General features: G+C 43.8%; 1 protein-coding gene across 1 annotated transcript in view; it reads right to left on the bottom strand.

Annotated features, from left to right (window-relative positions):
- LOC144685061 (mucin-5B-like) overlaps positions 1–14862 on the bottom strand; it is a 287277-nt gene that overhangs the window by 39113 nt on the left and 233302 nt on the right. Inside the window, exons 38-39 of the mRNA XM_078549595.1 lie at positions 7202–7389; positions 2257–2431 (exon numbers count right to left, since the gene is read on the bottom strand). Of these exons, the coding sequence (XP_078405721.1) occupies positions 2257–2431; positions 7202–7389 (363 nt within the window). The remainder of the gene's footprint in view (positions 1–2256; positions 2432–7201; positions 7390–14862) is intronic.

Here is a 14862-nt window from a genome sequence, read left to right as displayed (position 1 = left end):
AGAGAGAGCATCTCCCTGCAAAGGTTTCCTAATTAACACATCTGGATCTGCCTCCTAATGATTTTTCTAGCTACCCCCTGAAAAAGCAACCTTCAGAAACTGCTGCTTTGCTGTCAGGAAATGAAGCAAGAGAGCAGGGAATATCGCTGCCTCTCTCACATGGTTAACACATGCCTCTTGCTCCTACTCCTCCCTCCTTCCAGCCAAGGAACTAAAGGATTTGTATATTTAATCATTTTTCAACAGAAGGAAAATATGATACAAACCTTTCCACTAAATGTTGATCTTTCTATTTTGGATTAGTCAGAGATCTTTTGAGACAGGATTTTTAGCTTCTGCTGGGGACAGGAACAGAAGTGGGTCACTGATGAAAACACTGGCACTGGCCGGTGTGCCCTGCTTTTTGTCACTATTCCCGGTGCTGGTGAGTTTCATCAGGGTGGAGAGGTGGATGGCCCTGAGAACCCCCACCCTGATCCATTAATAAGTCCAATTAAGGTCATTTTAGAGTTCAGTGAATGTTCGTTGATGGCTATGTTCACATTTTGCACTCTGGGTCAGAGACAGACTGTAGTGCATCAAGGTGGATACACAGCAAGCAGAAATCATAGCTGCTTAGGTGCTCACATAAAAGGGAGGAAGGCTCAGAGGGTGAGTCGTCCATTGCCACACAGATGCCATCAGATCAGAGCAAGTTGCAGGTAGAGTGATCACTAAGCGCTTGGATAATCCAAGAGTTTGTCACCCTCCTAGCATCGTGGGACCATAATAGGAGTGGACAAGGCTTCCAGACACAATTTGAAGCAACATTCTCTGCAGGAGACCAGAGCCCTGGGCATGAGGAGAGCAGAGGAGAAGGAAGAGGGGCAAGAAGACACCAAATTCCATACTCTCAGCGTAGGCTACACCACTGGAGTCAGAGCTACTTAGACATGTTGGAGAGCCAGTGCTGCACGACACAGCAAATATCCAGGCAGATAGTCACTGAGGTTTGTACCCTCATGGCATAAGGCCTCACACCTCACAGAACTGCTCATTGTGCCCAGCTAATAGCCATCAAAATCACTGTGGCTTTGAATTCCTTCACCTCTGGCTCCTTCCAAGGACCAGCAACAGACCTTGGTGGCACCTTGCAAAAGGCTGCACACCATTGCATCTCGCGGTTCACTGATACTCTGCGAGAGCTGGACAGTATAATCAATTCTAGACAGACGGGGCTTTGCTGGAATGGAGGATCATGGGTCCCATCTCCATCACTGAATTTCCCCAGGGGCAGTGTCATCAATTGCACCCATGTACTCATCAAGGCACTGACTAACCAGCCAGTGAGAATCATCAACAGTAAGGGATTCCATTCCCTCAATGCTCAACTGATCTGCGACCACAACAAGAGCTCCTGTATGCTGGCTTTCATTGCAGCTGCATTGACTCCTTCATCCTCTAGTAGTCAAGGCTGCTGCAACTCTTCTAATAAATTTATTGATGTCCACCTATCATTTGTTGTAGTCCTTCTGAGTATTGACAGTCCCCTCACCCAATTTGGTGTTATCAGCAAATATAGAAATTGTGTTTTTGATTCTAAAGTCCAAATCCTTAATGTAGATTGTGAACATCAGTGGTCCCAGCATTGATCCTTGTGGAACACCACTTCCCACTTTCTGCCACTCTGAATAACTGCCCTTTACTCTCAGTCTCTGCTTTCTGCCTTGAACCCAGCTAGCAATCCATTCTGCCACTTGTCCCTGACTCCACGTTCTCTGACCTTATTCATTAGCCTATTCTGGGACACATTATCAAAAGCCTTTTGAAAACCCAGATGAATTACATCTACTGCATTACCATTGTCTACTTTCTGTGTTACCTCTTCAAAAAAATTCAGTCAGGTTGGCCAAGCAAGATTTTCTCTTTTGAAATCCATGCTGACTATTCATTATGTTTCACATTTTGGGATGTTCTTCTATTCTCTCCTGTAGTAAGGATCACATTATCTTTCCTATCAATGATGTTAAGCTGATTGGTCTAAAATTCCCTGGACACGTTCTGTCCCCCTTCTTAAATATAAGAATTACATTACCTCTCTGCCAGGCTACACCTTTTTCTAATGAATCATTAAATATTAAGGATGTTGTATTGCGGGATAGGCAAGTTCGACTGTGGAACAGTGAACCATATGTTGCTGCTCCAGTATGCAAGCTTTATCTCCGTATCTTTTACATCACAATTTAATGTTAGCAATGCAGTTCTCCCAATACTCACAGTCACACTCATAATGATAGCAGCAGCCAGATTGGTCATAAATTCTTTTGGGTTGCAACCCGTTTTGACATGTAACCGACTTAACATGTGGACATTTCAGTGGTATCACTGAAACAGTGTTGTTTCCTGTACAGATTCCCATTGTACAATTGTCAAGCTTCCAAGTTTCATTCACCTGTGGTTTATGGAGACAAAAAGAAAATACTTCAATTTTCAAAAGTACGACTTATTAACATAGAATTTATAGAATTCCTGTCAGTGGTGAGAGAGAAGCCCGGGATATGGACTTGAATGTGGGTATACCAGGAATCCATCCCCTCTAGGCCAGACCTTTAAATTCCAGCCAGGGGGTGTGGTGATCTTCTGTCTGCCCCTCTCCACTTAGGGGAATTCCTGAGTTTCCCTGGAGATTTCTCTGTGGGGCTCACACCAGTTCCTTCAAGTCTCTCTGAGGGTTTCAGAAAGCCCAAATCCTTTAAGTAAATGATGGCACCTGAGGTGGATGCACATTTGGACAGTACTGAAACTGCCCTTTAAGCACCTTATTTTCTTACCTTGACTGACTCTCCCAACTATAGCCCCTAACCCCACACCCTGCTACTACACCCAGGACATCAGGCCCTTCCCACTTCACTCCTACAAGCCCCTGATCCCACTATCTGTCCTCCCCCCTCACCACTTACTGCTCCCGAGCCTCCATGCAAGCTGCCATTCTGCTGCTCCCCCAACTTGTGCACCAGAGTTCAACCAGGAAAACCACAAATCTCAGACACAACTGCACAAAGCTGTTTGGTGTATACTAGGGAAACAGTGGGGCCATTTACACTCTCTCCCTGTGAGAGAAACTGCGGGGTCACGTAAAGTGAGAGACCGTGAGAGAAACAGCGGGGCTTTTACAGTGAGTGTGGGAGAAACAGTGGGGTCATTTACAGTGAGAGAGTGTGGGAGAAACAGCGGGGTCACATACAGCGAGAGAGTGTGAGAGAAACAGCGGGGCCTTTTATAGTGAGAGAGTGTGAGAGAAACAGCGGGGCCTTTTACAGTGAGAGAGTGTGGGAGAAACAGTGGGGTCACTTACAGTGAGAGAGTGTGAGAGAAACAGGGGGCCTTTTACAGTGAGAGAGTGTGAGAGAAACAGTGGGGTCACTTACAGTGAGAGAGTGTGGGAGAAACAGCGGGGCCTTTTACAGTGAGAGAGCGTGAGAGAAACAGCGGGGCCTTTTACAGTGAGAGAGTGTGCTAGAAACAGCGGGGTCACATACAGTGAGAGAGTGTGGGAGAAACAGCGGGGCCTTTTACAGTGAGAGAGCGTGAGAGAAACAGCGGGGCCTTTTACAGTGAGTGTGGGAGAAACAGTGGGGTCACGTACAGTGAGAGAGCGTGAGAGAAACAGCGAGGTCATTTACAGTGAGAGACTGTGAGAGAAACAACATGGTCACGTACAGTGAGAGAGTGTGAGAGAAATAGCGGAGTCATTTATAGCGAGAGAGTGTGAGAGAAACAGCGGGGTCACGTACAGTGAGAGAGTGTGAGAGAAACAGCGGGGCCTTTTACAGTGAGAGAGTGTGAGAGAAACAGCGGGGCCTTTTACAGTGAGAGAGCGTGAGAGAAATAGCGGGGCCTTTTACAGTGAGAGAGTGTGAGAGAAACAGCGGGGCCTTTTACAGTGAGAGAGCGTGAGAGAAACAGCGGGGCCTTTTACAGTGAGAGAGTGTGAGAGAAACAGCGGGGCCTTTTACAGTGAGAGAGCGTGAGAGAAATAGCGGGGCCTTTTACAGTGAGAGAGTGTGAGAGAAACAGTGGGGTCATTTACAGTGAGAGAGTGTGGGAGAAACAGCGGGATCACGTACAGCGAGAGAGTGTGAGAGAAACAGCGGGGCCTTTTACAGTGAGAGAGTGTGAGAGAAACAGCGGGGCCTTTTACAGTGAGAGAGTGTGGGAGAAACAGCGGGGTCACTTACAGTGAGAGAGTGTGAGAGAAACAGGGGGCCTTTTACAGTGAGAGAGTGTGAGAGAAACAGTGGGGTCACTTACAGTGAGAGAGTGTGGGAGAAACAGCGGGGCCTTTTACAGTGAGAGAGCGTGAGAGAAACAGCGGGGCCTTTTACAGTGAGAGAGTGTGGGAGAAACAGCGGGGTCACATACAGTGAGAGAGTGTGGGAGAAACAGCGGGGCCTTTTACAGTGAGTGTGGGAGAAACAGTGGGGTCACGTACAGTGAGAGAGCGTGAGAGAAACAGCGAGGTCATTTACAGTGAGAGACTGTGAGAGAAACAACATGGTCACGTACAGTGAGAGAGTGTGAGAGAAATAGCGGAGTCATTTATAGCGAGAGAGTGTGAGGGAAACAGCGGGGTCACGTACAGTGAGAGAGTGTGAGAGAAACAGCGGGGCCTTTTACAGTGAGAGAGTGTGAGAGAAACAGCGGGGTCACTTACAGTGAGAGAGCGTGAGAGAAACAGCGGGGCCTTTTACAGTGAGAGAGTGTGAGAGAAACAGCGGGGCCTTTTACAGTGAGAGAGTGTGAGAGAAACAGCGGGGCCTTTTACAGTGAGAGAGCGTGAGAGAAATAGCGGGGCCTTTTACAGTGAGAGAGTGCGAGAGAAACAGCGGGGCCTTTTACAGTGAGAGAGCGTGAGAGAAACAGCGGGGCCTTTTACAGTGAGAGAGTGTGGGAGAAACAGCGGGGTCACATACAGTGAGAGAGTGTGGGAGAAACAGTGGGGTCACATACAGTGAGAGAGTGTGAGAGAAACAGCGGGGCCTTTTACAGTGAGAGAGTGTGAGAGAAACAGCGGGGCCTTTTACAGTGAGAGAGTGTGAGAGAAACAGCGGGGCCTTTTACAGTGAGAGAGCGTGAGAGAAACAGCGGGGCCTTTTACAGTGAGAGAGCGTGAGAGAAACAGCGGGGCCTTTTATAGTGAGAGAGCGTGAGAGAAACAGCGGGACCTTTTACAGTGAGAGAGTGTGGGAGAAACAGCGGGGCCTTTTACAGTGAGAGAGTGTGAGAGAAACTGCGGGGTCACATACAGTGAGAGAGTGTGAGAGAAACAGCGGGGCCTTTTACAGTGAGAGAGTGTGGGAGAAACAGCGGGGCCTTTTACAGTGAGAGAGTGTGAGAGAAACAGTGGGGTCACGTACAGTGAGAGATTGTGGGAGAAACAGCGGGGCCTTTTACAGTGAGAGAGTGTGAGAGAAACAGCGGGGCCCTTTAAAGTGAGAGAGTGTGAGAGAAACAGTGGGGTCACGTACAGTGAGAGAGTGTGGGAGAAACAGCGGGGTCATTTAGAGTGAGAGGGTCTGAGAGAAACAGCGGGGCCTTTTACAGTGAGAGAGCGTGAGAGAAACAGCGGGGCCTTTTACAGTGAGAGAGTGTGGGAGAAACAGCGGGGCCTTTTACAGTGAGGGAGTGTGAGAGAAACAGCGGGGTCACATACATTGAGAGAGTGTGAGAGAAACAGCGGGGCCTTTTACAGTGAGAGAGTGTGAGAGAAACAGCGGGGCCTTTTACAGTGAGAGAGTGTGAGAGAAACAGTGGGGTCACGTACAGTGAGAGATTGTGGGAGAAACAGCGGGGCCTTTTACAGTGAGAGAGTGTGAGAGAAACAGCGGGGCCCTTTAAAGTGAGAGAGTGTGAGAGAAACAGTGGGGTCACGTACAGTGAGAGAGTGTGGGAGAAACAGCGGGGTCATTTAGAGTGAGAGGGTCTGAGAGAAACAGCGGGGCCTTTTACAGTGAGAGAGTGTGAGAGAAATGGCGGGGCCTTTTACAGTGAGAGAGCGTGAGAGAAACAGCAGGAAGAATAGAGGAGCTGAATATTATTTAAATGGAGAAAGACTGCAGAAAGCTGCAGCACAGAGGGCTTTGTGAGTCTTCATGCATGAATCACAAAAAGCTAGCATACAATTTTAGCAGGTAATCGGGAAGGCAAAATGGATGTTGGCCTTTATTTCAAAGGGAATGAAATATCGAAGTAGTGAAGTCTTGCTAAAACTAAACCACACCCAGAATGCTGTGAACAGTTTTGGTCCCCTTATCTAAGGAAAGATATACTGGCATTGGAAGCAGTCCAGAGAAGGTTCACTAGGTTGATACTGGGTATGGGAGGGATTTTCTTATGAGGAGTGGTTGAGTCGGTTGGGCCTGTACTCATTGGAGTTTAGAAGAATGAGAGCCGACCTTATTGAAACATATAAGATTCTGAGGGGGTTTGACAGGGTAGATGCTGAGAGGTTGTTTCCGCTTGAGGGAGAGTCTAGGACCAGAGGGCATAATCTCAGAGTAAAACAGGTGAGGAGGATTTTTTTCTCTCAGAGGGTGGCGAATCTATAGAATTCTTTACCACAGGGGGCTGTACAGGCTGGCTTGTTTAAGTACATTCAAGGCTGAGATAGACAGATTTTTAATCAGTAAGGGACTCAAGGGTTATGGGGAAAAGGCAGGAAAGTGGAGTTGAGGATTATCAGATCAGCCATGATTTCATTTATGGGCTGAATGGCCCCCTTCTGCTCCTACATCTTATGGTCTTAAAACAGACATAAACTGAGTGCAATGAGATACTCATGCGTCACTGACTTTATCTTGAAGGTATGACTTCATTAAAAAAGGCGTCACATCATTCATGACATGCAAATGTACAAGACGTGAGAATGTGCCACGGGGCAGCACAGGGCCTGGCACGCTCCAAACATGCTGACTTTACCTCTGCATCTTAATCCGTTGTCAGGAAATTGAAATCTCGCATTCCACCTGATGCAGTCACCCTGCACACCACATTTCCTGCTCTTGCTGTCTCTATAAAATCCCCCCACTAAAAACCAATACTGCCCAATCACCCACTGACTTGAATTACAATCCAATTATTCCAAAACATTTTTCCACAAAAAATTTCTTAAGTCGATATAGATTATAGATAGGTCATTATGGCTGACATGGCCATCACTCACGGCTCTTGAAGGTTGCAGAGCTGAGCAACCTTTAGGTGGTGCAGTCATTACTGTGGATGTCTGTGTGGTTGGTTGAGATAATGTGATGTTCTTACATGGTTCCATGTGCTTCATAATTTTACAGTTCTCAGAACAAAGTGCATAAAAACACCAGCCTGCTTTGTCTGTGGTATTGTATACTGTCTCTCCTGGAAAGAAATACAAAAGGAAATCTTCAGGTGTAAGTTTGGAATAGTTACATTGGTTTACTGTTTAGTTAAAAGGTATACTGTCAAATCTTGCATTTGACTACTGCAACATGGATCTTTGGCTGTAGGTTTGCACGAAGGATTTCACACATGGTGGCAGGGATTTCACACTTAGCTGGGATCCCCACTTTCAAGCATAAATGTCGAGGGCGAGACTGCCCCCGATCTGTTGGCTTTCCCCACAGCCATTCAATGGTCAGCGGGTCGTTAAGTTTCTCAGGAGAGACTTCTGCCCCCATCTGGGGAGGAAGTCCTGCCTTCAAGAGCTGCTGGCCAATCAGAGGGCCGGCAGCTCACTGGTCCCAGCAGCACCACTGGGAGTGGAAGCCACTGCTGGGACTGCATCCAGTTCCCAACAGTGGTCATCACTGGAACCAGGTGTGAAGATATGTGGGAGGGATCTTGCCAGGGCCAGACTGGCATGTCCCAGTGAGGGAACTGGGGTCTGTGGTCAACTGGCTGGGGTGAAGGGAAACATGGGGGGGGGGAAGGGCGATGGCAATAAGACCTTTGGGAGGCCGCTGATGGGATTAGGGGACTTTAAGGAGGTAACTACTCCTTGCCCTACCACAAACGCAAGCTGTTAAAGCAGTCTCGCACCAGACTTGGCCTGGGCCTCTGCCCAACAGGGGAAATACTGCGGCGGGGGTGAGAAGAGGCCCTCAAGTGGCCATTAGTTGGCAATTAAATAGCATTAATAGGCCATAAGGCAGGCCGCCCTATGCCACTCCTTGGCCGTGCGTAAAATTCAGGGGTCTGCAGGTAGGCGTCGGGAATGGGGTCCATGGCTTGGCTCGCATTTTACCACTCCTGCTCACGTGTTAACCTGTCCTCCCAGGAAGCATTAAAGTCTGCCCTGTATGTTGCAAATCTTACCTGTGCTGTTTATGAAGTGCTTCTCCCTCCACATTGAAAAGAGAGATAAGATTGGCAGTTCATTATTGGGACCACTCTTAGACAGACCCTTTCTCAGTGTGAGAGGCTATAATTACACAGGTTTTGACAGAGTTAAACAGATTGTATCCTTGGGTGAGAAAATGTGGATGGTGGGACGTGAAATATAAAAGCAAAATTTAAAAAATATACAATAAAGAAAACCATGAGCAGACAAAAGATCCACTGTGTTTCCAAAATAATTTGTTAATACAACACTGTTAGCTTCAGAAATTAATTGATTAAGGAATTCTCACTCTGGGGATGAACTAATTCAAGATCAGACAGTCAGCATGGGACAACATTGGAGAATGTATTTCACCTAGCACAATGCAGGCGCAGAGGGTTTTGGGTGTGACAAAGGAGCACCAACTTGGGAATAACAAGCCTTGGACAAAAGCAGGAATTGTGTTTAAAGTACACAAATATCTAAAGGCAGAAAACTATCAATGACCATACAAAGCTCTGCCTCTCCAGTTAATTATTTCCACATTACAAGTGCTACATATCCTTAACTAAAAATCATCAGAAAATAACAAGCATTTTAATAATTGATACACATACCAGGAGAAAATATATGTCCATTGGCTGTACAGGAGCATGTTGTTGTTTCATTAGTAGTGGGAGATACTGTTAATGTTGTTGTAGATTCGAGTGTAGTGGTGGGCACTGTGGTGGTTTCACATTTTCCCGTGTACTTCAAAATTTCACAACTCTTAGTACATAGAGTGAAATTACAGAGGCCGGATTTACCTGCAGAACTTACTATAGCCTGCCCTGGAAGACAAAAGTCAGGAAAAGATTTCAGGCATCTCCATCTATTTATCAGTCTGATATTACATAAAGCAACAAATATAAATATATAGCCGACAGAGCCTCGTATTTTGACATTTAAGTGCTAAGATCAAAGCGGAATGTTTAGAATGAAAGAAGATTCCACCTCAAGGTTATAGTCATGGACGTGCAAAATATAACTGCCAATATTAGAAGCTAAATATTTCATGAACTCCGATTGCAAATCTAACTCTCTTCATTCGAGAATGTTAAATGATTCTGCGATTGTTTGTGTTTGGTTTACTAATGTGGACTGAACAATGTTGATACACGTTAAATGGGTTTGTAAAGAGCTAATTGGGGGCTGTAGAGAGAGTCTGTTTGAGCAAAACACAAAAGTGAGCAAAACAGAGAAATTTGGGGACAGAGTGAAACTTGTGCCAACCGTACAACCAATATTATGTCTCTGCCTGAATGAACAATCATTTGGACATATTCAGTGCAGCACAAAACACTGATAACTGATTGACTAAATGAAACAGTCAAAAGTGCTGAGCATTAGAAAGTTGCCCAGTTTGTACGGACTTTCAGAACAGGCGATACTTTAGCAGGAAATGCCGAAGGAGAGTATGAGCATTACTGCTTGGACCTAGCTCGGAGACTCTCCATTGACACAATGTTGATTTTCGAAATACAGTGGGACACAGGGCAACAAGTAGAGCACAGCAACCTGGTGGAAACATTTAGTATCTTTAACCATTGGTGTGTGAATGTGAATGTGAAATCTGGAATCATTGTTTCAGAAGTGCAGAGCATGAAGATGTCCATTTCTCCAAGGGCTGATTCTCTTGGTTGAAAACATATGGAGATTGCAGATCTATATTCGAGATGGACAGACGACAAATTTCAATACAAATAATCCTGGGAAAAGATGCCTAATTATTCACAAGAACATCCACTTTGTGTCCAAGAATGTGAAGGAGTGGTCTGGAACTTCAAACCAACAAACTGTGTCAATTATTGCATACAATCGTGAAAGAATATAGACATGATTGACAGTTTTCTCTTATTGCAAATGATTGTGTCAGATATTTAATAACTGATACACTTACCGGGTGATAATATTTTTCCATTGGCTGTACAGGAGCATGTTGTTGTTTCTGTAGTGGTGGGAGTTACTGTTACTGTTGTAGATTCGGGTGTAGTGGTGGGCGCAGTAGTGGTTTCACATTTTCCAGTGTACTTCAAAAGTTCACAACTCTTAGTACATAGAGTGAAATTACAGAGGCCGGATTTACCTGCAGAACTCACTGTAGCCTGCCCTGGAAGTCAAAGTTCAACAAAATGTTTCAAACATCTCATGGCAATTCTTCACTCAGATTTTATATTATTCAACATGTAAATATATAGGGGACAGCGTCCCATGATTGGCCATTAACAGCTAAGAACAAGGCTCTATGGTTCCAATGAAAGAAGATTACACATCAAAGTATTCACTTGGGCTATTCAAAAATATAATTTCCAAAATTTGGAACTCTATTTTTCATCACCTCATGTTGCATTCAGAACACTGATATTTGTATAATGTTGGTAAATCGGCGCATTGGTGTTTGTCTTTGGTTTACGTATATAGACAGAACAAAGGTCAATTGTGATTAAAAAAAACATTTATCTTCTTGTCCAGATGGTACTGAGATCTAGAACATGCAGTATTCCTTTTGGTTGTGCCCCCAAACATTTCATTAGCAGTCAATCTTCAAATCTCTCCGCTGATGGAATGAGGCACCCCTGAAGTTGTACCACTAAACTCTGGACTCACATTCAAAACGACAAGAACAACAATCCTATACATTTCAAGATCTGACTTGAAAGGGAGAAATGTCAAAGCAATATGGAAGTGAAGGTGAGCAGCTCGTGTGGAAGCATTCAGTGTCTTTAAGCATTGGTGTGTGAGTGTGAATGTGAAATCTGGAATTATTGATTCAGATGTGCAGAGCATGAAGAAGTACTTTTCTCAAAGGGATGCTTCTCTCATTTTCAAACTTATGGAGACGACAAATCACTTTTCGAAATGGACAGCGACAACTTTCATTACGAAACATTCTGGGAACAGATAACTAATGATTCACAAGAACATCAACCTTGTGGACAAGAGTGTGAGGGAGAGAACTGAAACTTCACGTCAATAAGCTGTGTCAATTATTGCAGAAAATCGTGAAAGATAATTGACATGATTTTCAGGCTTCTTGTGTGACGAGTGAATGTGTCAGATTTTTAATAACTGATACACTTACCTGGTGACAATATTTGTCCATTGTCTGTACAGGAGCATGTTGTTGTTTCTGTAGTGGTGGGAGTTACTGTTACTGTTGTAGTTTCGGGTGTAGTGGTGGGCGCAGTAGTGGTTTCACATTTTCCCGTGTACTTCAAAAGTTCACAACTCTTAGTACATAGAGTGAAATTACAGAGGCCGGATTTACCTGCAGAACTGACTGTAGCCTGCCCTGGAAGTCAAAGTTCAACAAAATGTTTCAAACATCTCATGGCAATTCTTCACTCAGATTTTATATTATTCAACATGTAAATATATAGGGGACAGCGTCCCATGATTGGCCATTAACAGCTAAGAACAAGGCTCTATGGTTCCAATGAAAGAAGATTACACATCAAAGTATTCGCTTGGGCTATTCCAAATATAATTTCCAAACTTTGGAACTCTATTTTTCATCAGCTCATGTTGCATTCAGAACACTGATATTTGTATAATGTTGGTAAATCGGCGCATTGGTGTTTGTCTATGGTTTACGTATATAGACAGAACAAAGGTCAAATGTGATAAAAAAAACATTTATCCTCTTGTCCAGATGGTACTGAGATCTAGAACATGCAGTATTCCTTTTGTTTGTGCCCCCAAACATTCCATTAGCAGTCAATCTTCAAATCTCTCCGCTGATGGTATGAGGCACCCCTGAAGTTGTACCACTAAACTCTGGACTCACATTCAAAACGACAAGAACAACAATACTATACATTTCAAGATCTGACTTGAAAGGGAGAAATGTCAAAGCAATATGGAAGTGAAGGTGAGCAGCTCGTGTGGAAGCATTCAGTGTCTTTAAGCATTGGTGTGTGAATGTGAATGTGAAATCTGGAATCATTGTTTCAGATGTGCAGAGCATGAAGAAGTACTTTTCTCAAAGGGCTGCTTCTCTCATTTTCAAACTTATGGAGACGACAAATCACATTTCGAAATGGACGGCGACAACTTTCATTACGAAACATTGTGGGAACAGAGAACTAATGATTCACAAGAACATCAACCTTGTGAACAAGAGTGTGAGGGAGAGAACTGAAACTTCACGTCAATAAGCTGTGTCAATTATTGCAGAAAATCGTGAAAGATAATTGACATGATTTTCAGGCTTCTTGTGTGACGAGTGAATGTGACAGATTTTTAATAACTGATACACTTACCGGGTGATAATATTTGTCCATTGGCTGTACAGGAGCATGTTGTTGTTTCTGTAGTGGTGGGAGTTACTGTTACTGTTGTTGTAGTTTCGCGCGTAGTGGTGGGCACTGTGGTGGTTTCACATTTTCCCGTGTACTTCAAAAGTTCACAACTCTTAGTACATAGAGTGAAATTACAGAGGCCGGATTTACCTGCGGAACTCACTGTAGCCTGCCCTGGAAGTCAAAGTTCAACAAAATGTTTCAAACATCTCATGGCAATTCTTCACTCAGATTTTATATTATTCAACATGTAAATATATAGGGGACAGCGTCCCATGATTGGCCATTAACAGCTAAGAACAAGGCTCTATGGTTCCAATGAAAGAAGATTACACATCAAAGTATTCGCTTGGGCTATTCCAAATATAATTTCCAAAATTTGGAACTCTATTTTTCATCAGCTCATGTTGCATTCAGAACACTGATATTTGTATAATGTTGGTAAATCGGCGCATTGGTGTTTGTCTTTGGTTTACGTATATAGACAGAACAAAGGTCAAATGTGATAAAAAAAACATTTATCCTCTTGTCCAGATGGTACTGAGATCTAGAACATGCAGTATTCCTTTTGTTTGTGCCCCCAAACATTTCATTAGCAGTCAATCTTCAAATCTCTCCGCTGATGGTATGAGGCACCCCTGAAGTTGTACCACTAAACTCTGGACTCAGATTCAAAACGACAAGAACAACAATACTATACATTTCAAGATCTGACTTGAAAGGGAGAAATGTCAAAGCAATATGGAAGTGAAGGTGAGCAGCTCGTGTGGAAGCATTCAGTGTCTTTAAGCATTGGTGTGTGAATGTGAATGTGAAATCTGGAATCATTGTTTCAGATGTGCAGAGCATGAAGAAGTACTTTTCTCAAAGGGCTGCTTCTCTCATTTTCAAACTTATGGAGACGACAAATCACTTTTCGAAATGGACGGCGACAACTTTCATTACGAAACATTCTGGGAACAGATAACTAATGATTCACAAGAACATCAACCTTGTGAACAAGAGTGTGAGGGAGAGAACTGAAACTTCACGTCAATAAGCTGTGTCAATTATTGCAGAAAATCGTGAAAGATAATTGACATGATTTTCAGGCTTCTTGTTTGACAAGTGAATGTGACAGATTTTTAATAACTGATACACTTACCGGGTAATAATATTTGTCCATTGGCTGTACAGGAGCATGTTGTTGTTTCTGTAGTGGTGGGAGTTACTGTTACTGTTGTTGTAGTTTCGAGTGTAGTGGTGGGCACTGTGGTGGTTTCACATTTTCCCGTGTACTTCAAAATTTCACAACTCTTAGTACATAGAGTGAAATTACAGAGGCCGGATTTACCTGCAGAACTTACTATAGCCTGCCCTGGAAGACAAAAGTCAGGAAAAGATTTCAGGCATCTCCTTCCATTCATCACTCTGATATTACGTAAAGCAACAAATATAAATATATAGCCGACAGAGCCTCATATTTTGACATTTAAGTGCTAAGACCAACACTGAATGTTTAGAATGACAGAAGATTCCACCTCAAGGTTATAGTCACGGACGTGAAAAATATAACTGCCAATATTAGAAGTTAAATATTTCATGAACACGGATTGCAGGTCTAACTCTCTTCATTCGAGAATGTTAAATGATTCTGCGATTGTTTGTGTTTGGTTTACTAATGTGGACTGAACAAGGTTGATACACGTTAAATGGGTTTGTAAAGAGCTAATTGGGGGCTGTAGAGAGAGTCTGTTTGAGCAAAACACAAAAGTGAGCAAAACAGAGAAATTTGGGGACATAGTGAAACTTGTGCCAACCGTACAACCAATATTCTGTCTCTGCCTGAATGAACAATCATTTGGACATATTCAGTGCAGCACAAAACACTGATAACTGATTGACTAAATGAAACAGTCAAAAGTGCTGAGCATTAGAAAGTTGCCCAATTTGTACGGACTTTCCGAACAAACGATACTTTAGCTGGAAATGCCGAAGGGTAGTACGAGCATTACTGTTTGGACCTAGCTCGGAGACTCTCCATTGACACAATGTTGATTTTCGAAATCCAGTGGGACACAGGGCAACAAGTAGAGCACAGCAACCTGTGTGGAAACATTTAGTATTTTTAACCATTGGCGTGTGAATGTGGATGTGAAATCTGGAATCATTGTTTCAGATGTGCAGAGCATGAAGATCTCCATTTCTCCAAGG

The sequence above is a fragment of the Cetorhinus maximus genome, chromosome 9, assembly GCF_964194155.1.
Source record: "Cetorhinus maximus chromosome 9, sCetMax3.hap1.1, whole genome shotgun sequence".
Classification (NCBI taxonomy): domain Eukaryota; kingdom Metazoa; phylum Chordata; class Chondrichthyes; order Lamniformes; family Cetorhinidae; genus Cetorhinus; species Cetorhinus maximus.
The sequence above is the reverse complement of the archived record's forward strand: the minus strand, read 5'-3'. Positions and strand labels throughout refer to the sequence as shown.